The sequence below is a fragment of the Elephas maximus genome, chromosome 13 (genome assembly GCF_024166365.1).
Source record: "Elephas maximus indicus isolate mEleMax1 chromosome 13, mEleMax1 primary haplotype, whole genome shotgun sequence".
In the NCBI taxonomy this organism is placed as follows: Eukaryota; Metazoa; Chordata; class Mammalia; order Proboscidea; family Elephantidae; genus Elephas; species Elephas maximus.
Window position 1 is genome coordinate 44517742 of NC_064831.1, and position 23867 is coordinate 44541608.

Below are 23867 nucleotides of genomic sequence, written 5' to 3' on the forward strand. Positions count from 1 at the left end.
ACCATCAAAGAATGTTTTCTCCTGTGTTTAAACCTTTTCTTAAGTTCTTATAATAGTGGTCTTATATAATATTTGTCCTTTTGGAACTAATTTCACTCAGCAGAATGCCTTCCACGTTCATCCATGTTATGAGATGTTTCGTGGATTCATTGTTGTCCTTTACTGTTGGGTAGTATTCCACTGGGTGAATATACCATAATTTGTTTATCCATTTATCCTTTGAAGGGCACCTTGGTTGTTTCCATCTTTTTGCTATTGTGAGCAGTGCTGAAATGCACATGGGTGTACATATATCTATTTGTGTGATGGCTCTTATTTCTCTAGGATATATTCCAAGGAGTAGGATTGCTGAATCCTACGGTACTTCTATTTCTAGCTTTTTAAGGACACACGAAATCAATTTCCAAAGTGGTTGGGCCATTTTACATTCCCACCAGCAGTGTATAAGTGTTCCAATCTCTCCACAACCTCTCCAACTTTTATTACTTTGTGTTTTTTGGATTAATGCCACCCTTGTTGGGGTGAGATGGTGTCTCATAGCATTTTTTTAATGGCTAATGATCATGAGCATTTCTTCACGTATCCGTTAGCTGCCTGAATGTCTTCTTTGGTGACGTACCTGCTCATATCTTTTGCCCATTTTTAAATTGGGTTATTTGTCTTTTTGTTATTGAGGTTTTGTAGTATCTTGTAGATTTTAGAGATTAGACCCTGATCAGATTTGTCATAGTCAAATTTTTTCCCCCAGTCTATAGGCTGTCTTTTTACTCTTTTGGTGAAGTCTTTTTATGAGCATAAGTGTTTGATTTTTAGGAGCTCCCAGTTATCTAGTTTCTCTTCTGGTGTTTGTGCATTGGTAGTAATGTTTTGTATTCTGTTTATGCCATGTATTAGGGCTCTTAATGTTGTCCCTGTTTTTTCTTTCATAATCTTCATTGTTTTAGATTTTATATTTAGATCTTTGATCCATTTTGAGTTAGTTTTTGGGCATGGTGTGAGGTATGGGTCTTGTTTCACTTTTTTTGCAGATGGATATCCAGTTATGGCAGCACCATTTGTTAAAGAGAGTGTCTTTTCCCCATTTAATGGACTTTGGGTGTTTTTCAAATATTAACTGCACATAGGTTGGTGAATTTACATCTGGATGCTCAATTCTGTTCCATCAGTCTATGTATCTTTTGTTGTACCAGTACCAGGCTGTTTTGACTACCATGGCAGCATAATATGTTCTAAAATCAGGTAGTGTGACGCCTCCCACTCTGTTCTTCTTCTTCAGTAATGCTTTATTTATCTAGGGCATCTAGAGAAAGACATTTGAGACAGGAGAAACAACATAGGTAAAGGCATATCGGTAAAGCTAAAAGTATTATAATTAAGGAATTACTATTACCTCGAAGTGGCTGATATTGTTGGATAATTTCTTCACAAACAAACAGTATCATTAACATCACATGCAAGCAAAATTTTGCTGAAAATCATTCAGAAGTGGCTGCAGTGGTATATCAACAGGGATCTGACAGAAATTCAGGCCAGATTCAGAAGAGGATGTGGAACCAGGGATATCATTGCTGGTGTCAGATGGATCTTGGCTGAATGCAGAGAATACCAGAAGAATGTTTACCTGTGTTTTATTGACTATGCAAAGGCATTCCGCTCTGTGGATCCTAACAAGTTATGGATAATGTTGGGAAGAATGGGAATTCCAGAACACTTAATTGTGCTCATGAGGAACCTTAACATAAATTAAGAGGCAGTTGTTTGGACAGAACAAGGGGATACTGAATGGTTTAAAGTCAGGAAAAGTATGTGTCAAGGTTGTATCCTTTCACTATACCTATTCAATCTGTATGCTGAGCAAATAATCTGAGAAGCTGGACTATATGAGGAAGAATGGGTCATCAGGATTGGAGGAAGACTCATTAACAGCCTGCATTATGCAGATGACACCACCTTGCTTGACTGAAAGTGAAGAGGACTTGAAAGACTTACTGATGAAGATCAAAGACCACAACCTTCAGTATGGATTACACCTCAACATAAAGAAAACAAAAATCTTCACAACTGGACCAATAAGCAACATCATGATAAATGGAGAAAAGATTGAAGTTGTCAAGGATTTCATTTTACTTGGATCCACAATCAACACCCATGGAAGCAGCAGTCAAGAAATCAAAAGATGCATTGCATTGGGCAAATCTGCTGCAAAGGGCCTCTTTAAAGTATTGAAAAGCAAAGATGTCACCTTGAAGACTAAGGTGCACCTGACCCAAGCCATGGTATTTTCAATCGCATCGTATGCATGTGAAAACTGCACAATGAATAAGGAAGACCGAAGAAGAATTGATGCCTTTGAATTGTGGTGCTGGAGAAGAATATTGAGTATTCCATGGACTTCCATAAGAACAAACAAATCTGTCTTCGAAAACGTACAACCAGGATACTCTGTAGATGCAAGGATGGCAAGACTGCGTCTTACCTACTTTGGACGTGTTGTCAGGAGGGATCAGTCCCTGGAGAAGGACATCATGCTTGGTAAAGCAGAAGGTCAGCAGAAAAGAGGAAGACCCTCAACAAGATGGGCTGACACAGTGGCTGCAACAATGGGTTCAAGCGTAACAATGATTGTTAGGATGCCACAGGACCAGGCAATGTTTCACTCTGTGGTACATAGGGTCGCTATGAATTGGAACCAACTCAGCGGTGCCTAACAACAACAACAACAATGTGGCTGAGGCACAAGATGTGCTTGGAGAGTGAAGGAAACAAAACTACTGAGGTAGGAGGTGTTTTAAGTAGGAGGAAATCTTTTAAAAAATCTTAATTTTAAAGAGGAAGACTTGGGAGAAGGGCTAAATTATAGTTAGGGAGATCATATAAGATACTGTTGTAATAGTGCAGATGAGAAATAGGGAGTTCAGAACTCAGGTAGTTCAGAAAAATGACTAGGTTTTAGATGGAGTTTAGTTTTGGGCATCTAGGTGGAGATATTTAGAAAGTAGCTGAAATGTGGCCAATTTTTTAACAACATTTCTTGAATGCTTATTACATGTGCTGGGGTCAGGGCATTGAAATTTGGATAAGACATAATTTTTATCCTTAAAGTGGACCCACTCCAGTGAATAGAGACAGAAATATGATTATAATACAGAAGAATTCTGATGACTTTTTGAACTAGGTGGTGGGAGAGCATGGCAAGGAGATGGAAGAGCTTGGCTCCAATGGTTGGTGAAGTCCTCAAAGGACAAATGATGTTGCAGCTTAAGCCCAATTTTTACAGAGAAAGGTGGATATGAGTGGTATACTAGTTAGACAGAACAAAAAAATTACAGAGGTGCAAAAGAGCATAAATCCCTTCACAAATAACAAGTCATTTTGCTTGGTTGAAATACAGAGTGAGTTAGTTCGTATGTGCAACTGTGGACAAATGACCTTGAGTTTGTGTTTAGTGGGGCAGGACTTAATCCAGATTCAATTTTCCTGCGTAAAATTGTTATAACAACTACTACTTATGATAAGTAACCTTCAAATAGTAATGCAACTGCTCAGGAGGTCTAGACGTAGAATTTCATGAAAAGTTCAGAGGCAGTAATGAAATTGCTGCTTTCCTTTAAGTACAAGGTAGGCATATGTTTCTAGGTTTGGGAGACCCAGTATTTTGGATTGAATGATTGGAGGAACAGTTTATCCTACCAAAGTCGATTTTAAAGTAATTCTTCTATTCTACTGCTACTTAACTTTTCAGGTGGAATAAGTGTTTTTTCAACAAGGAGTGGTCACAGAGAGGTACAATCAATACTTTTTTAATTTAATTCAGGAATCAATTTCTTGGCCTTTTTTTTTTTTTTTTAGTAGAAAACAGATCTTGGTTTGTACTTGGTTTTGTGAGTACAAAATTGTTTTAGAAAAGAGGAATCATACTCTTGCAGTTTATGAAACCTAGAAGGGCATGGGCTTATTAGAGTCAGTCTCTTCTGCTCCCTTATCTTTTGCCTCCCTTCTTCATTTACCCTCTTTTTGTCAGTTGTGAAGTCTGGCTCCTGGCCAGAGCATATGTTTCCCAAGTCCCTTCAGAGCCTGATTGAAGTGAAATTGGTAGATATCCAAGTGGAGGGAGCTCGTAAAGAGTCTGCAGATTCCTACAACAATATGCAGTTTATGAAGTATTTTTTAATAAATTAAATAGATTATCTTGCCAAATATTAATACATACTCCAAAATGAGCTAAGAGTTTTAGTTGTTACTGTTATTCTGTGATACATTTCAGTGGTAAAATGGTAATTTCAATTGAACAAAATTTTATTTGAATGCCTATCATATGCAAAGCATAGTGTTAACAAACCAGTAAAATTAACAGAAAGTTTTTTCTTTTTCTTCATGTAATTCAAGAAACTAGCCATCATACAGTTGATTTAGTTGTGGGTAATTTGCATTATGAAACCCCAAGTCATAAAATGAACTATGTTCAATCAATTCTTGATTATTGGTACGCACATATTATCTGTGGTACAATTTCTTTTTGTGATTTGGTACCCTGTTTCCTGTCATGGTCCTAGCCATTGGCGAACTTAATGACTACATAAGATTTATTTTCTCCTGGTGTTTACTTCATTACATGAGATATTTATTTGCTTGCATTAATTTAATCATTATTTAAGGAATTCCTAATCCTTGAATACCTAGAAAAGTGAAAAATTATTTGAATAAGAAAAGGTCTTACATAAATGGTTAATATTCATTTGATGAATTTTAAATATTTGAGGGAAAATACACTTAACTTTTTTTAATAAGTTTTATTGTGCTTTAAGTGGAGTTTGCAAATCAAGTCAGTCTCTCACATAAAAACCCATATACACGTTGCTACACACTCCCAATTACTCTCTGCCTCATGAGACAGCCCGCTCTCTCCCTCCACTCTCTCTTTTCGTGTCCATTTCGCCAGCTTCTAACCCCCTCCACCCTCTCATCTGCCCTCAAGGCAGGAGATGCCAACATAGTCTCAAGTGTGCACCTGATCCAAGAACCTCACTCCTCACCAGCGTCCCTCTCCAACCCATTGTCCAGTCCAGTCCATGTCTGAAGAGTTGACTTTGGGAATGGTTCCTGTCCTGGGCCAACAGAAGGTCTGGGGGTAATGACCACCAGGGTCCTTCCAGTCTCAGTCAGACCATTAAGTCTGGTCTTATGAGAATTTGTGGTCTGCATCCCACTGTTCTCCTGCTCCCTCAGGGGTTCTCTGTTGTGTTCCCGGTCAGGGCAGTCATCGGTTGTAGCTGGACACCATCTACTTCTTCTGGTCTCAGGATGATGTAGTCTCTGGTTCATGTGGCCCTTTCTGTCTCTTGGGCTCGTAATTGCCTTGTGTCCTTGGTGTTCTTCATTCTCCTTTGATCCAGGTGGGTTGAGACCAATTGATGCATCTTAGATGGCTGCTTGCTAGCGTTTAAGACCCCAGATGGCACTCTTCAAAGTGGGATGCAGAATGTTTTCTTAATAGATTTTATTATGCCAATTGACTTAGATGTCCCCTGAAACCATGGTCCCCAGAACCCTGCCCCTGCTATGCTGGCCTTTGAAGCATTCAGTTTATTCAGGAAACTTCTTTGCTTTTGGTTTAGTCCAATTGTGCTGACCTCCCCTGTATTGTGTGTTGTCTTTCCCTTCACCTAAAGTAGTTCTTATCTACTATCTAATTAGTGAATACCCCTTTCCCACCTTCCCTCCCTCCCCCCTCTCGTAACCACAAGGAAATGTTTTCTTCTCAGTTTAAACTATTTCTCAAGTTCTTAAAATAGGAAAACACACTTAACTTTAAATTGTTGTTTGTCTAATTTAACACAATTTCAGAGGTGGAAATATAGTGAAAATGATACTGTCATGAAATTAATATGGCTGTTTAATTTGTATGAAATTTTACTCAACCATTTCTAAATTATTATTGCCTGTTATTGTGTCCACTTATAATGGTGTAGTGGTTAAGAGCTCGGCTGCTAGCCAAAAGGTTGGCAGTTCGAATCCACCAACTGCTCCTTGGAAACCCTGTGGGGCAGTCTATTCTGTCCTATGAGGTTGCTATGTGTCAAACCATGGTTTGGTCTGGTTTTATAAATGAGTTAGGAAAAAATTATAATTTAAATATGGTTATTGGTACTGATTCGGTGTAGCTAGTTGTTTTAAAAGTAACTCTGTGTTGAAATTCAGGTATTTCCCCGTCCCCTCTCTAATTTTTCACACATTATTTTGAATATTTTTGGAAAATGTAGAAAATGGGATAAATCTAGCATTGAATTCTGATATTCACTTTAACCTTCCTTTTTTTTTAGACACTACATGAAGTTATGTGGAATTGGAGAGATTCACAAAGCCCCTCTTCCAGGAGAGAATGTCTTTCATAAATGGAGAATTGCTTCTGGTTTTCAAAGAACATTGATATTGTGGCAGAGCCATAGCTGCACTTCCTGCTATTTTCGGTGATTCACAGACCATCTGAACAGTGATGCTAACCTTGGACTTACAGATTTTCAGCCTGATATCTTGTTTATTTCTTTGGGGCAGAAAAGCTTGCATTAATTGCTCTCCATGGTGGCCAGTCTTTTCAAGAGCCTGATTTTACCTTACATACATAAGCTTTGCAAAGGAATGTTTACAAAGAAACTGGGACTTTCAACCAAAAAAAAAGAGAATTATCAGCAGAAAAAGGACCAAGACTTTCCTACTGGTGGCCAGACTAAACACCCCAAATTTTCAAGTACCTTGAAAAGCACTGTAAAGAAGATTGCAAAGTGTTCATCTGCTCGAAACTTATCCACTGAAGAAGACGAGGCTAATAGAGAATTTTCCCTCTCACCAACTTTCAGTTACCGAGCAGCTATTGCCAATGGCCTACAAAAGAATATTAATGTAACCAACGGTGATAATGAGGACCTGCTTCAAGAGCTGTCTTCAATTGAGAGTTCCTACACAGAATCATTAAGTGAACTAAGAAGTAGTACTGAAAACCAGGCACAATCAACACACAAGATGCCAGTTAGACGTAATCGAAAAAGTTCAAGCAGCCTTGCACCCTCCGAGGGCAGCTCTGATGGGGAGCGTACTTTGCATAGCTTAAAACTAGGAGCTTTACGCAAACTGAGAAAATGGAAGAAGAGTCAAGATTGTGTCTCCTCTGATTCAGAATTGAGCACAATGAAGAAAACCTGGGGTATAAGAAGCAAATCTTTGGACAGAACGGCACGAAACCCAAAGGCGAACACCCTTGAGCCAGGATTTAGTTCCTCTGGCTGCATTAGCCAAACACATGATGTCATGGAAATGATCTTTAAGGAACTTCAGGGAATAAGTCAGATTGAAACGGAACTTTCTGAACTACGAGGGCATGTCAATGCTCTCAAACACTCCATCGATGAGATCTCCAGCAGCGTGGAGGTTGTACAAAGTGAAATTGAACAGCTTCGTACGGGCTTTGTCCAGTCTCGGAGGGAAACCAGAGACATCCATGATTATATTAAGCACTTAGGTCATATGGGTAGCAAGGCAAGCCTGAGATTTTTAAATGTGACTGAAGAAAGATTTGAATATGTTGAAAGTGTAGTGTACCAAATTCTGATAGATAAAATGGGGTTTTCAGATGCACCAAATACTATTAAAATTGAATTTGCACAGAGGGTAGGACATCAAAGGGACTGTCCAAATGCAAAGCCTCGACCCATACTTGTATACTTCGAAACCCCTCAGCAAAGGGATTTTGTCTTAAAAAAATCATACAAACTCAAAGGAACAGGAATCGGAATTTCAACAGATATTCTCACTCATGACATCAGAGAAAGAAAAGAGAGAGGGATACCATCCTCCCAGACATATGAGAGCATGGATATAAAGCTGTCTACTCTGGAGCCCAAAATCAAGAACAATTGGCAGTCGCCCGATGTCAGTGATGGAGAGCTGGAATCTGACCTCAATAGAAACGTTTATGCTGTGCTTTCCAAGTCAGAGTTTCAAACAAAAGGAAGTTCTTCCAAGTCAAGCTCAAAGTCTCACAACTCTAGATCCAAGAATAAAACTGCTAATGGCAGCAAAATTAAAAATAAATCAGATTATGATAAAATTTCCTCACAATTGAAACAATCGAATAACTTGGAAAAGAAAACCACAACCCATTATGCAAATGCAGCACCCCTGTGGCATTCCCAGAGTGATTTTTTCACTGCTAAACTTAGTCGCTCTGAATCAGATTTTTCCAAATTATGTCAGTCTTACTCAGAGGATTTTTCAGAAAACCAGTTTTTCACGAGAACTAATGGAAGCTCCCTCCTGTCATCTTCGGACCGAGAACTCTGGCAGAGGAAACAGGAAGGCACGCCTAATTTGTATGACAGTCCCCAGGACCAGCATTTGAATGGGAGTATTCAGGGTATCCAAGAACAAAATGAAATTGAGAACACAGAAACTGTGGATAGTGGAATGAGTAATGGCATGGTATGTGCCTCTGCAGACCAAAGTCATTACAGTGATTCACAGCTCTCTTTTCATGAAGACCTTTCTCCATGGAAGGAGTGGAATCAAGTAGAGCAAGGAGCTGATTTAGGCTTGGATTCGTCCACCCCGGAAGCTTTTAACTATGACCAACAGCTGGATGTTTACAATAAAGACCTAGATGACTTGGGAAAGTGCCATAGTGACCTTCATGATGACTCTGAGAGCTATGATTTAACTCAAGATGACAACTCATCTCCTTGTCCTGGACTGGATAATGAAACACAAGGTCGATGGGCTGGTCTGTATGATTCTTATCAGGAAGCTAATTCTAATGAACTGTACCAAAATCAAAACCAGTTGTCCATGATGTACAGAAGTCAAAGTGAATTGCAAAGCGATGATTCAGAGGATGCCCCACCCAAATCTTGGCATAGTCGATTAAGCATTGACCTTTCCGATAAGACTTTCAGCTTTCCAAAATTTGGGTCTACTTTACAGAGGGCTAAATCAGCCTTGGAAGTGGTATGGAACAAAAGTACACAAAGTCTCAGTGGCTATGAGGACAGTGGCTCCTCCTTAATGGGGAGATTTCGGACATTATCCCAATCAACTGCAAATGAATCGAGTACCACCCTTGACTCTGATATCTACACAGAACCCTACTACTATAAAGCAGAGGAGGAGGAGGACTACAGTGAACCAGTGGCTGACAATGAAACAGATTATGTAGAAGTGATGGAACAAGTCCTTGCTAAATTAGAAAACAGGACTAGTATTACTGAAACAGATGAACAAATGCAAGAATATGATCACCTTTCATATGAAACTCCTTATGAAACCCCACAAGATGAGGGTTATGATGGTCAGGCAGATGATATGGTTAGTGAAGGGGGACTGCAGCCATTAAATGAAACATCAGTGGAAATGGAAATAAGAGAAGATGAAAACCAAAACATTCCTGAAGAGCAAGTGGAAATCATAAAGCCAAAGCAAATTTGTCCTTCTTTTAAAGAAGCAGCTTTAAAAGCCTATAAGAAGCAAATGGCAGAGTTGGAAGAGAAGATCCTGGCTGGAGGTACTTATGTTTAAATACTACATTATAAGCTACTTGTGTTTTACCATTGAATGGTGTTTCTTTACAGCATGTTCTGTTTTTACTCTTGGTAGAAATAACTTATTTGCAATGATTTTAAATGCTTATTCTAAAAACGATTTTATTATACTCAAAGAGTTCCCTTAACATGTTGGGTTTGATGATTTAAAATTAAAGCATATGTCAAGCAGGTCACATTGAAATGAGCCCTAACTTTCCCCTACACACTGTGGATTAAGATCTCTACTAGGCTTAGGCATACACCCATATCATATTAACCAACAACTCTGTGACATCAAATATTTGTTGAAGAAAGAATGAGTGAAATCAAAGAGCAGCCCCTTAAGTCAGCAGTCTGGGGTCTACTCCTTGGTTTAATTAGGTTTACAGGGATGGTGAGAATTTTTTAATCTTAAAAAATTTTGGAAAGATGGACTCTTAGACTTACTACTCCTTCTGTCATCAAATCTACATGTTGGGACCTGCCAGTAGGAAGAGCTGGGTCTGCACAGCCAACTCTAGCCAGTTCCATGGAGGACCATGACCTCCCTTACTACCTACTGATGCAGCTGAAAGAGAACAACAGAGCCAAGAGCCCAGGCCAGGCATAAATCTGACCTTTAATCCAACATTCCTAATTAGAAAAGTCACTCTTTGAGGAGGAGTCAGTAAGGGAGTAGAGTAGAAAAGTTTCCTCCTAAAGAGTTGAGTGAAAATCCTCACCCATTATGAAAATGAAAAGAGTACCTTACCTAACAATTTTACTTAATTTCCTGGAAGATGAGTTTTAGATCATATACTTTTGAAAAGCAGTTACAGGTAAATGTTTCATCTATACAGCAATCTTGATCTGCACATATCCCAAACCATTTTGCCTGCTTATCACTTTATATCTTTTAGTTTGTTATATATTTTAATGAATTATGTATTTTTAATATTTGCCTGATTATGGCATTGACATCTTTAATTCAAAAATTTACTCCACATTATGTATCCTAAAGGTATATATTTATGTGATCGAGTGTTACTTGCTATTATGAAATCCTGTAATCACTGCAGCCAGTAGCCGATTGCAGCTTCTTTTTCTTGACCAAAACTGTGATCAGATATTTCTCCAAACTGGCCATTTTCTGGTCAATATGAATGAATTATTGAATAATCAGAGACTTTAATTGTAAATTGTTTCAGGCTCTAAGACATTTGAAATAACAATTAGAGTTCTCTGTTCTAAAAACCTGTCTATATAAAACAACATGGCCTAATGTTATTCACTTAAAGAACAACATAAGTCACTGGGAATGTGGGCATTGGGTGTGATTTTTTTGTAGTTTTTTTTTTTTTTTTTGAGGTGGGGCTTCTCAAGTATATTTAAAACTGATTTGAAAATGCAAAGTAGTCAAATGCTGCGTAAATATATTTAATGTTGGAATAATGTCTATCTCATTTCAAAGCAACTTTTGGTAGTTATATGTATGTCTTATTGAAGCTCAGCTGAAAATTTTTGGGGACACAGAGCAGCAGTTTGGCTTTGTATTATATTTGCTGTTGGCTCAGAGGAGTCGTCTCAAATGCAAAATAATACTGAGCATTGTGTGAGTATGTGTGTGTGTGTGTGTTATGATATAATAGATGAATGTTTCAATGCCAGTTGAAATATTAGGCATATCACAAAGATAAGGCCATCAGTTTCAGAAAAAAATAGATCTTCACCAACTTTTAAAAAATTCCAACTTAGCAAGCCTCTACAAAGCATACTTTTACAGCAAATGACCCTTCAAGTAGCTTACAAATCTTGTCAACTAATGGCACTTACTTTTGGAAAATATAAATGCACTTGGTTATCCATACACCACCAACTTAAAGATTCTACAACAGATAAAACAATATTGTGTCATATAACTGACACACCAGGCCTGGCTGTAGAGAACTCACACTCCTCTGCAGTCTTGGAGCTTGGCTTGTTATCCGGTGAACCAGTTTTGAATGGAATCTGTTGAATATCTCCTGTGCCAGGGGAAATCAGCACACACTTCTTTAAGATGCACTCTGGTTGCCGAAAGGTACCAGACTGACCACTCAGGAGGCTGAAGTAGCCTAGTTTTAAAAGGCTATCTGTATACCCCTTTGCAGCACCTAGGTAGTTTTCCTTACTCTGTGCCACCAACATGTCTCAGGAGGAAAGGCAGCCAAAAAAGGGCATTTTCCAGGCCCCTTCCCTGCTTGGAGCATCTCAATGAGGTGCCAATTGTCATGATTATTTTTGTGCCTATGGCCATCTGCTTACTGGGCTTTGGGCAGATGCCAATGGATTTTTCTCTCCGTGGCTCCAGTCAACATTAGGTAGCTGTGTTGTCTTTTTTCTATTACCAACCTGGCCAGATTGGACTGTAGAGCTCGTGCTGTAAAACCCTGTGGGATGCTCGTCCGCTGACATAGCTTTATAGAATCATAGGCTTATAAATTTGAGTTATTTATTTGAACTCTCTCATTTTCAGGGTTCTAGTAAAGAGGACTTTTTAAAATCCCAATGTTTATTTATGTAGATATTGTGGTAATAGTGTTTCTGAGAAACTTCACCTTGAACAGCATGCTAGTGGGGAAAGAGATCTTAGAATGTGTGTAGCCAGAAAAACACCCATGAGGTCAAATTCTTTCTTTATGGCTGAATCCTGCTGAATGGTAACCTTTGTGTAACTGGTCCAAACCCCACACCATGGTGGTGCCTCTCTAATCTCTCACCTCCAGTCCTTCACTGCCCATTGCCTTGCATTAACTGTTGTCTTCTCTGAACTCCACACTATGATGGTGCCTCTCTAATCTCTCATCTCCAGTCCTTCACTGCTCATTACCTGGGATTAACTTTCGTCTCCTCTGAACCCCACACCATGGTGGTGCCTCTCTAATATCTCACCTCTAGTCCTTCACTGCCCATTACATGGGATTAACCGCTGTCTCCTCTGAGCTCCCATTTACATGCATCTTCTTGTCACTTACCACTGGCTTCCACCTTATTTAATACCAATTTATGTCCATTTTCTCTTCTAAACTGTAATCTAAATACAAGAGATCTTGTCTTTTTAATCCTTTCAATTTTCACTGTGCCTAGACCAGTGCTTTTATACAGGTATTGCACTGAGCTAATAATAATTGTTGGATGAACGACTGAATCAAAGGAGGCAGGCAGGATACTAAATAAGAAGCACAAGCTTTGGAGTGTGATCCGTATTCAAACTGGGGCCTTTAATTGATAAGACTGTGACTACATTTCCTGAGAGCTCAGAGCATGGTTAGAGAGGAAGGCTTACATTTCTGGAGCACTACTATGTGTCATGCACTTTCCTGGGATGTATGTGTTAGATATTTTCATTCTTCTACATCTTACAATACCACTGTAAACTTGGTTCCGTTATTATCCCATTTTACAGATAAGGAAACTGAGATGCTGAAAACTTAAGTAACATACTCAATGTCACACAGCTAGCAGAATTAAATGTATGGTTATTTTAGTTATTTAAAGCAGCCATATGCTTACTCCCTTCAAAGATTGTTTTACTCATGTTTTAAGTTGGGAAAAAAATGATTAAAGATGGAGGACAGAGTCAGTCACTAGTTTTATTCCAGCTAAAGAATTTTCATGAGAAACCAGTGATAGTATGAAAAGCACTATGTTTTCTGACACACTGAGGTTTTGACATGAAATAGTACATTCTCTGTTTTTCTACTTCAAATCCCTGTATCATCTTATAAATCAAGGCTTGAAGAGCCCAATAAATACTGTGCTATAGCAACTTCTTGGAGGATGATGTTTTTAAAATCTGAGTACGCTTTACTTGGAATTAGAGCCTAAAGCCTGTTTGAAGTAAGATTTTCTCGTAGAAGAACAAGAATCTTGATTTTTTTTGAAATGCTATTCACAGGGTGTCTGTGGTTTCTGAAAAAGACTGTGACATTAGTAGTTAAGCATAATTATTACACTAACTTTTTTTAAAATCATGGTATGCACCTTATTTTCTGAATTCCTATAGAGCTTTGTTGGAACGTTTTGGCTCCCAAATAAGGATATGACATTGAATATATAAACACTTTCCTGAGGTTGATAATTTATTATGTTAGGTCAGTGTTTCCCAATCTAGCCATTCACCATCTGGGGAAGGATAGTAATTTTTTTTATTGTTCCTGGGTGTTGTTTTAAAATTTCAGATTATGGGGATCCTATCATTGAAAAGTTTGATTTGGTGGGCCTATAAAAGGGGCTAGAATTAGGTATCCAAAATTTTATTCATTATTGATGCTCTTGTAATAAAACAACCACCACCATGCATATACACAAATGAAAACATAATATAACAAAATCCCCCAAATTCAAAAGTGAAATAGCTCCTCCCATTCTTCAGAGAGAAGTAATCAATTTCAGACACACATACACCTCTTTTCTTCATTTTCTAACATGATGTTAATACTGTCATATATTCATGTTCTGCACCTTTTTTTATGTAATGTATACTTGAACTTTCTTTTCATTTTTATACCTATTGCATTCTTTTTAATAACATGGAGCTTTCCACTACATAGTTGTTCTATAATTTATTTGACCAGTCACCTGTTAACGGGCATTTAAGTTGCTTACAAACTCACAAACAGTACAGCACCATCATCTATCTATATTTGGGAAATGAGATAATATGCATGTAGGATATGATGTTCTTAGATGTGGAATTACTGGGTCAAAGGATTTAATTCTGCTTAGAGGAGTTAGAAATTTATGAGCCCTAGGTTAATTCCAATACTTCGTTCTCATAGCATCTATTCATAGTTACACTTTTTACACTTAGGTGAAAAAAAAAAAAAAGTGCTTTCCTAGGTATATATAGGGTTTCCTACACTTAGGTATATATGGTTATTTGATTATTGTAGGTCTCTTCCACCAGAGAGTGTCGAAAAGTCAGGGAGTGATTTTTTTCTTTCCATTGCTATTGCAGTGTCAGAACCTGGCCCAGTGTCTGGGACATAGTAAATGCTCAATAAACATTTGTTGAATAGATAAATAAATTCTGGCCTCATTTCTAAGTTGCTGTCTATGTAATTCCACCTAAAGTGGAGAATTTTGAAATTTAGATAGCTTTCATTTTCTTTCTTTCAACCAAAAGGACATATTTTGAATACATATTTCAGTATAGTGGAATAACTTTAGTTGGTTTTAACTAGGGAAAGCACAACTGAGAGAAAATATGACGTCTTTTGGCTCAGTTAGTTACATCTATGAGAAGATTAGCTATTCTTTCCATGAAGATGTAACCTAGACATCTCTAAAACCTTAGTTGAATTTACTTGAATTCCAGGCTTAGTGTTTATGATGAAGAAGTGTTTTCTGTGGGGTTTGTCACCCTGACTCAAATCTGTGAAGCAGTGCTTCTCAAACTTTAGAATGTACCTGGGCCTCACCTGCAGAGAACCCAGATCAGGAGGGGTGGGGCATGCCTTTTTAGGGTGCCCCCTGGTGGTTCTGATGCAGGTGATCATCAGAGAACTTTCAGATGGCGCTGCAAACATTGGTAGCAAATAGTACACCTGTTCAGGCAGCTTTGTTTAATCTCTCCTTCTTTTTAAATAAGAAGGGGTAGAATCAGTCTAAGGAAAACGTGTTCATCATTTTCTTAATTTAAAAACAGATAAAGAATGATTTCCCAGTCCTCCAGAGGGATAGATTATTACATTTTATGAAAAGGCTTTGGTAATACCTAAACAATAAAACATGGAGAGGCAATAGATGTGTTCTTTAAAAGATGTATGTAAACTGAACATTTTAGAACTCACGTATTTCATAAGCCCTAGGAAATTTTGCTGTAGGAAACATTAAGTGGATAATTTAGACTACAAATAAATCCTATCATCCCATATTTTATCTGTTTTTGTAAGTTTGAGTTTTTCTATGTACATCTTCTTCAAAGCAAGCCCAGCAGTAATGGTAATAGTAGAAAAACAATCCAGTTGTTAAAAAGCAAGGCATAGCAATAAACTTTTGGCTTTAGTACTGTTTACTTCTTAATACTCTAGAGTAACCTATAATGTAAATTGATTATTTTGGTTTTTTAACAGACTGTGGTATAGAAAGGAGACCTATGAGGGGTGAAGTGACCAAGGGCCCCTAGGGGCAGCAGAGAAGCAGCTGTGGTGGCTACTTCTTGTTACAGCTGAGACCTGAAGTGCCCAATGGGTAATCCTTCTGGGAGACATGGCTAGAACTCAAGGGATAAGTGTACTTGTAAATCAGCTGAGAGAGAAGACAGGAAATGATAGGATGTACAAGGAAATTAATCCATGTGAAGCCGAAGGTCTCAATGTGTACACTGGTCTGAAATGGAACTAAGAGAAAGGGATGGAAGCTAACATGTATACTGAATGCCTTCCTATCAGATTCAGTTTGAGATATGTTAAGTACATATTTAATCGTCACTAAAACCTTGGGAAGGAGCCTTGGAAGACAGACCTGGCTAGTGATCTACTTCTGAAAGATCATAGCCATTGAAAACCGTATGAAACATAGTTCTACTCCGACACACATGGGGTTGCTATGACTTGGAATTGACTCAATGGCAACTGTTTTGGTTTCTGATATAACCTTGGAAAAAAAGGTGATATTATGCCTATTTACAAATGAGACTGCTGAGTCTAACAGAGGCAAAACATAGTCCAACAATATATAGCTAATAAAGATATTGATAGAATCTGATTGTACACCTGATGGAATCCAAAGCCTGAATCTCTTTCTATGGTGTCCCATTCCTGTGTGGACAAGTCTTATAATGAAGGAACATGGTGCATGCATACATATAAGGTCAACAAGTTGTGTGTTAATGGTGAAGTAAATATTGATTTCTGTTAACAAAAAGTGAGTGATAATAGTTTGGGCTAAGAGATGGTGTTATGTTGTTATGAAGTTTAGCAAATCCGGAAGCGTGACACTTGTCACATTAAAGCCTTTTTTAGGGATGAGGAAGTGCTAATAACAGTAGTTTCTAAGGAGTATAAAATTTTGACAGAAGATAGGGAAGAAATTCACAAGAAGGTAGGGCGGAAATTCACAAGTGAGTAGCCATGAACAGAAACAGTGAAAATGTTGTAGGGTTCAAAAATTTGTTGTTGTTAGGTACCATCGAGTCAGTTCCAACTCGTAGTCACCCTGTGCACAACAGAATGAAACACTGCCTAGTCCTGCGCCATCCTTAAAATTGTCACTATGCCTGAGCCCATCGTTACAGCCACTATCAATCCATATCATGGAAGGTCTTTCTCTTTTTCGCTGACCCTCTACTTTACCAAGCATGATGTCCTTCTCCAGGTACTGATCCCTCCTGACAACATGTCCAAAGTATATGAGATGCAGTCTTCCCATCCTTGCTTCCAAGGAGCATTCCTGTTGTACTTCTTCCAAGACAGATTTGTTTGTTCTTTTGGCTGTCCATGGTATATTCAATATTCTTCACCAACACCACAATTCAAAGGTGTCAATTCTCCTTCGGTCTTCCTTATTCATCATCCAGCTTTCCCATGCATATGAGGCGATTGAAAACACCATGGCTTGGGTCAGGCGCACCTTAGTCCTCAAAGTGACATCTTTGCTTTCAACGCTTTAAAGAGATCCCTTGCCACTGATTTGCCCAATGCAATACATCTTTTGATTTCTCGACTGCTGCTTCCATGGGTGTTGATTATGGAGCAAGTAAAATGAAATCCTTGACAACCTCAATCTTTTCTTCATTTATCATAATGTAGCTTATTGGTCCAGTTGTGAGGATTTTTGTTTTCTTTATGCAGAGGCGTAATCCATACTGAAGGCTGTGGTCTTTGATCTTCATCAGTAAGTGCTTCAAGTCCTCTTCACTTTCAGCAAGCAAACTTGTAAATGGCTTCCAAATTGGAACACCTGAGAAGCTCCCTAACCAGGGGAAGATTGAAGACAAAGACCCTCCTCCAGAGCAGACAGAGAGAGAAAGTATTCCCCTGGAACCAACACCCTGAATTTGGACTTTTAGCCTACTTAACCATGAGAAAATAAATTTCTCTTTGTTAAAGCCATGCACTTGTGGTATTTCTGTTATGGCAGTACTAGATGACTAAGACAGAATTTTGTACCGAGAGTGGGGTGCTGCTCTAACAGATACCTAAAATGTAGAATCAGTTTTGAAACTGTGAATGGATAGAAATGCCACAGTGACAGAGGACCAGCGCAGCAGAGAATCTGCAGCAGCAGAGAAGTGGTAACAGCAGAGAACCAGCAGTGGCAGAACCAGGGGACCAGTGCTACAGCCAACTCATGAAGCGAGAGAGCTGAATGCCTGTGTGTAGGAGACCTCCCAGTGGAGTGGGGTGCCTCCAGATGCTTATCAGTGAAGCTACTGAGCTTTGGAACACTTGTCCCAGTGGGGCAGATGTGGGCATGAGGCCCAAGAAGCTAAAAGGACAAGAAACCATGAAGCTGAAGCTGAAGAGAAAAGGAACACAAAAAGCTGAGCTGTCCCAGTCTCAAAAGGCATGGCCATGACCTCAGGGGTTTCGAAGGGTGGAGCCATGGCTGGTGTTTCTAAGGATGGAGTTGCCACTCAGATGGCTGAGGAGAATGGTGCACCTAAAGCTGAAGGAACAGAGTTGCAGTACCAGTGGGCCTGGAAGGTGGAGTTGAAGCCCAAGGCTGAGGGGCTTCCACTCAAAATCTGCTGAGTGTGGCCAATGCCTAGAGTCTGGAGGATTATTTTCAAAGCTTTGAGGGCTAATGTAATGTGTTCTGCTGACTTGCTTGGTTCCTGTTATCCCTTCTTTTCCTTCAATTTCTCCCATTTGTAATGGAAATGTTTAGCTTGTGCCTGTTCTGCCATTGTACCTTTGGAAGCAGATAACTTGTATTCCAGATTTCACAGATGAAGAGGAATTTTTGGATTTTGGACTTAGAGTTGAGACTTTTGCTATGATATGATGCGGTGAATACGTTTTGCATGTTGCAAGACATGAATTTTTGGGGGCCAAAGGGTAGAGTGTAATGGATTGAATTGTGTCCCCCCAAAAATATGTGTCAACTTGGTTAGGCCATGATTTCCAACATTGAGTGGTTGTCCTCCATTTTGTGATTGTATTTTTATGTTGAGAGGATTAGGGTGGGATTGTAACACCACCCTTACTCAGGTCACCTCCCTGATCCAAGGTAAAGGGAGTTTCCCTTGGGTGTGGCCTGTACCACCTTTTATCTCTCAAGAGATAAAAGGAAAGAGAAGCAAGCAGAGAGCTGGGGACCTCATACCACCAAGAAAGCAGCACCAGGAGCAGAGTGTGTCCTTTGGACATGGGGTCCTTGTACCTGAAAAGCTCCTCAACCAGGGGAAGGTTGAGGGCAAGGACCTTCCTCCAGAGCCGAGGGAGAGAGAAAGTCTTCCCCTGGAGCTGACGCCCTGAATTTGGACTTTTAGCCTACTTTACTGTTAGAGAATAAATTTCTCTTTGTTAAAGCCATCCACTTGTGATATTTCTGTTATGGCAGCACTAGATGACTAAAAGAACACACACACACACACACACACACACACACACACACACTTTCATTAGTTTTCTTAGGAACCCTGTAAGGTAGGTAGCTTAATAATGGCTAACATTTATTTAGTACTTCCTTATGTGCCAGACAATATTCTAAATATTTTATACTATATCAAGTCATATAATCCTCATAACAACTCTATGAGGTGCATAGCATTATTATCTCCATTCTTTGGTTAAACAACAGAGATACTATAAATTACCCAAGGGGAAAAAAAGCTAAGAAATGTCATAGCCAGAATTTGGACCCAGGCATTCCTCTTCCAATTCTATGCACTTAGTTGCTACCCTATGTTGCTTAGTTTATTAGTTCAGAAATTAATATTGGTATTCAGCTTTACAAGGTGGAGAAACCAAGGTGGCAAAATGTTGATTTACCTGACAACACCAATTTGTCATAAGAGCTGCAATTACAAGCTATCTTCCCAAATCATAAGCCCAGAACACAAGCTATCACACCATTTTCCCATTTTATAGGATATTATTATAGGTGACATGATTATTCAGGTGTCATTTCTGTGTAACTTGTGATAAAAAAAATTGTTGACTACATATAATAGTGCCAACACAAAATGACAGATTGAATATAATCTTCTTATTTTCCAAGGATGTAAGTCAAGCTTACTCTTTTCATAATGCCTGTTCTGATGCTTAGCTGTGTCTTGTAGAAAGCCCATGATTTTAGCTTTTCTATTTCTGTTCTTTAGTGATTACAGCTGAAGGCCCACACAGTCTCACACTCACACACACACACACAGAAAATGTGAATTACTTAATGGTTAATATGGTATTTTACTATCTTGTAGGAAATTTCCTACTTGGTCAACATTCCCTTTGCATTTTCTAAAGACGCAAAGTGATTATAATATTTTTTAAAAAGTTAGCTATTACATATATAGAATTTTCATAAAATATCAATGAAGTAGACTGGAGCCAGTGACTAAATCCCGGATCTATGTTCTTTCAAGTTAATTACCAGTAGTTACGTAAACTGTAAAACTAGCAAGTAATGGTACCAGGAGTCAGGCCCAAGACATTTGATTCCTACTCTGATATTCTTCAGACAGCAACATGCTCTTAGCTCCTTTTGCGCATTTGTACTTCTTTCTTCTGGAAGTTAGAACATCTGGCATGTAACAAGCCTCTGGGGCTGTGCAAAGAAAATTCCTCTGCTGACTCCTGGACTTAGTGATTCATAGATTCTAAAATGATGAGAATCACCTGTAGGTACTTATTAAAAATACAGATTTCTGACCCAATGTCCTTTTAGTTAGAGGGAAAGTCTCCCCCCCGCCCCACTCTTTTCTGAGTGATTACATTTGCTCCATTGGCTTGAGTTACCGTCTGTGTGTTGATGATTCCAAATCAATGTCTTTGGGCTAACTCTCCCCTCTTCAGACCCAGGCTATTGTATTTGTACCTTCACTCACCCACTCATTCATTAGGTCTTCAATATTTAATTGCCTGGCTGGGCATTTGGGATATGTTGTTGTTAGTTGATGTCGAGTTGATTTCAACTCATGGCAACCCTGCATGTGCAGAGTAGAATTGCTCCATAGGGTTTTCAAGGCTGCGACCTTTCAGAAGCAGATTGCTAGGCCTGTCTTCTGAGGCACCTCTGGTAGTTGAGCTCTTAACTATTTGTGCCACCTAGCAAATCATATTTGATCCATTAAATAGGTGAGATTAATTAATTTTAAAATTACACAAACAAATAATTATAAACTTTGATAAGTGCTATAGTAGTAAATACAAAGTGTGAGGAGAGCATATTAGAGTTTAGAAAAGGTTTTTCTGAGGAAATGATATTTTATCTGCAATAAGAAGAATGAATACAATGAAATAGGCTAAGAGAAAGAAAAAAAGAGCATTCTAGGCAAAGATGACAGCATGGGTCTGGGTCCTGAGGCAGAAAATATTGTAACACATTTGAGGACCTTAGAACTGGGTGTGACTAGACAGCATCAAGCCAGGTGAAGAATGGTGTGAGATAAATCTGGTGCAAGAAGCAGAAGCCAGATTTTTCTGAGTTTTGTGGATCATTTTGGGGATTTTGATTTTTCTCCTAGAAATCATGGAAAGCAATCAAAGAGATACAGTATGCATGTAATGATCAGAAGTAGACTGTAGTCCTATCAAGGAAAAGGCTGTACTGCTATCTTCAAACTAATTTCTACCACTGAATTCTTCTCTCTCACCATTGCCTAATCAGGATTCTCCTCCCAACCGTATTTCGGTAAATGGTACCACCATCCTCCTATGCACTCAGGTCAGAGAGTCTTCCTCCTTGGCTCCTTCCTTGTTACATTGAAGTGGACATTTGCCCAATTTTTGGATGCCTAGCATCTGAATTCCTTTATTTCTTTCTTCCAATATGTGAACCTTTGGAGGGAAGTCGTACCCTGTGTCCTACTGCAGAAGCTGAAAAGAGCTGGACGTTGCTTCTTCCCACCCCTGACAGCCTTGGCTTAGATCTGGCTAATTGGAAGATTCTGCCCAGTACTTTGAATGTGAAAGGAGTGATGTAAGGTAGCGATAATTAGAAATTACATATTAGCTTGTGTGTGGAATCAAGAATACAGTGGTAGTGGGTGCCAGGAGTGGTGAACTCGCTGTGGTGATCTCGGCTGTGTCTTACGCCACTTTAACTCCTATGTCTCTAGCCTGATTCTTGAGACTTCCAGTTGATTCTATGATCTTCCCAATGCAACTCTTTTCTATTTTTATTAGTCAAAGTGAATTTTATTATTTGGGGTACACATATACCTCCAAACTCAATCATATAATAAGCCCTAAATTTTACCTCCTAACTATCTCTCAGGTACAACAAATTCTCTCAACCTCCATTACCTCTACCCTAGTTATAGTTCCATTATATCTTGTCTGAACTATCACTATCACTAGAGGTTCCTAACTGGTCTTCTGTCTCTGCACCCTTCTCCCCAACTTATCTCCTCTCTGTATTCAGAAACACATAGAGATCTGCAAAACTGTAAAACCATCCTTCTCTTACTTTTAAGGTAGGATTGAAAAAACAGTAAGACCATTTTACTGAAAACGTCTGCTTTCTTGTTGCTTCCTTCAGTAGGCTATCAGTTCACAGGAAGCAGGGGCTGCCTTGGCATCTTACACAGTGCCCACCAGTAACCAACAGTGAGGCAGCCCAGGCAAGTATAAGCAGCCAAGCACAGCCAAGCAGGCATTCTGGAGTCAGCCTACAAGCGTATGATCTTGGGAAAGTTCTTTAACTTGTCTGTGGCTCCGTTTTCTCAGTAACAAAATGCAGGTAATAATAGTATCTCTATGTGGCCAAAAAATACAATAAATAAAAATGATAAGATAGGCTTCCAGTCAACCCTGTAAGTAATTAATAAGATAGACAACCTCGTCTGAAAAGGACAAAGACTTCTTCCTTTTATCTTAAAGTATTTCTGAGAAATATGAGCCAGAAGCCAAATGCTACAATTACCTTCTTATATATTTCTTAACTGAAGTAAAATAACTATCCAGAATGCATTTTTGGAAAGTGATCAATTATCTGATTATTCATATGGTTTGAAAGACTGTGGGCACAGGGAGCCTGATAGAACCTGACACAGTATTAATGGCTACAGTTATTGATATTTTCATAGAACATAAAAACATGCAACTGCCTGAACTCTCTGGCTTGTTGTCAACTGATTTGCCTTGGGAAAGTTTCAAAATAGAGAACCAAGTAAGTCCACCTATATTTATTAGTGCTAGAAGTATGATAGAATTAAGATGAGGGCAATAGGGAAGAGAAAAAAGATACAAGAGACATGGATTCTTTGCTTGATAGGGTTATAGTCTAGTTCGGGTCAATTCAGAATTATCTCTTGAGCTTACTGTCTTGAGAGGCATTGTGGGTAATAACAAAAGAAATAGACTAAGGAGTCTCCTGCCTTCATACATTATCATTCAATTGTTCATTAAAAAATATTTGTTGACACCTACCTGAATGCTGTCAAGGAGATCATAGTTATAATGAGAGGAGAAAACATAGACAAGATAAATAAATAACTGAATGACTAATGACCAAGTTACTAATAATAAGTTCAGAAAATAAAATGAAGTCATAACAATAAAAATAATAACTAACATTTACTCAACCCAAACTATATGATAAAAAGAGGTACTATCCATGCATTTTCCTATTTAAGTCTCCACACGACCTCAGGAAATACAGCTAATGTCCCTGGAAACCCATGTTGCTCTTCATGACTTTCCTAATTTTAGCTGCAGCTGTAGTGGAGAATAGCATATGGACTCAGCCTCATCTTTCACTGGCAGTGTCCCACCTTAGCGAACACTTTGAGACTTTAGGATTTCTGCCCCAAAACCTTCTCGAATACTGAATGATTCTGCTCAGCAGTCCACAAAGAGAAGAGGTCAGCAGTTTATACTTTATATGAATATAACCTTTCATCTTTCACAAAGACAATTCAGGGTGGCCACTGGAACATTTCTGGAAGTCCTGGCTGAATCAAGTCCCATTGCCTCCAGTGACAACCTCAGTAATGAATCCTTATATTGGAGTTCCCTCCTTCTTTGTTCCTTTCTTCTCATTCTTTTATTCATGCTTCCAGGGTCTGCCTCCCAAATACACTACCTACCCTCATGGGCTTGTCCCAGGCTATATTTTTGGGAGACCCAAACTAAGACCTGAGGTTGTAACTATTAATATCCCCGTTTTATGGAT

At 38.8% G+C, this 23867-nt stretch overlaps 1 protein-coding gene across 1 annotated transcript in view; it reads left to right on the plus strand.

Moving 5' to 3' along the window:
• UNC13C (unc-13 homolog C) overlaps positions 1 to 23867 on the plus strand; it is a 676763-nt gene that overhangs the window by 38316 nt on the left and 614580 nt on the right. Inside the window, exon 3 of the mRNA XM_049852627.1 lies at positions 6321 to 9547. Coding sequence (XP_049708584.1) covers positions 6577 to 9547 — 2971 coding nt within the window. The 5' untranslated portion in view covers positions 6321 to 6576. The remainder of the gene's footprint in view (positions 1 to 6320; positions 9548 to 23867) is intronic.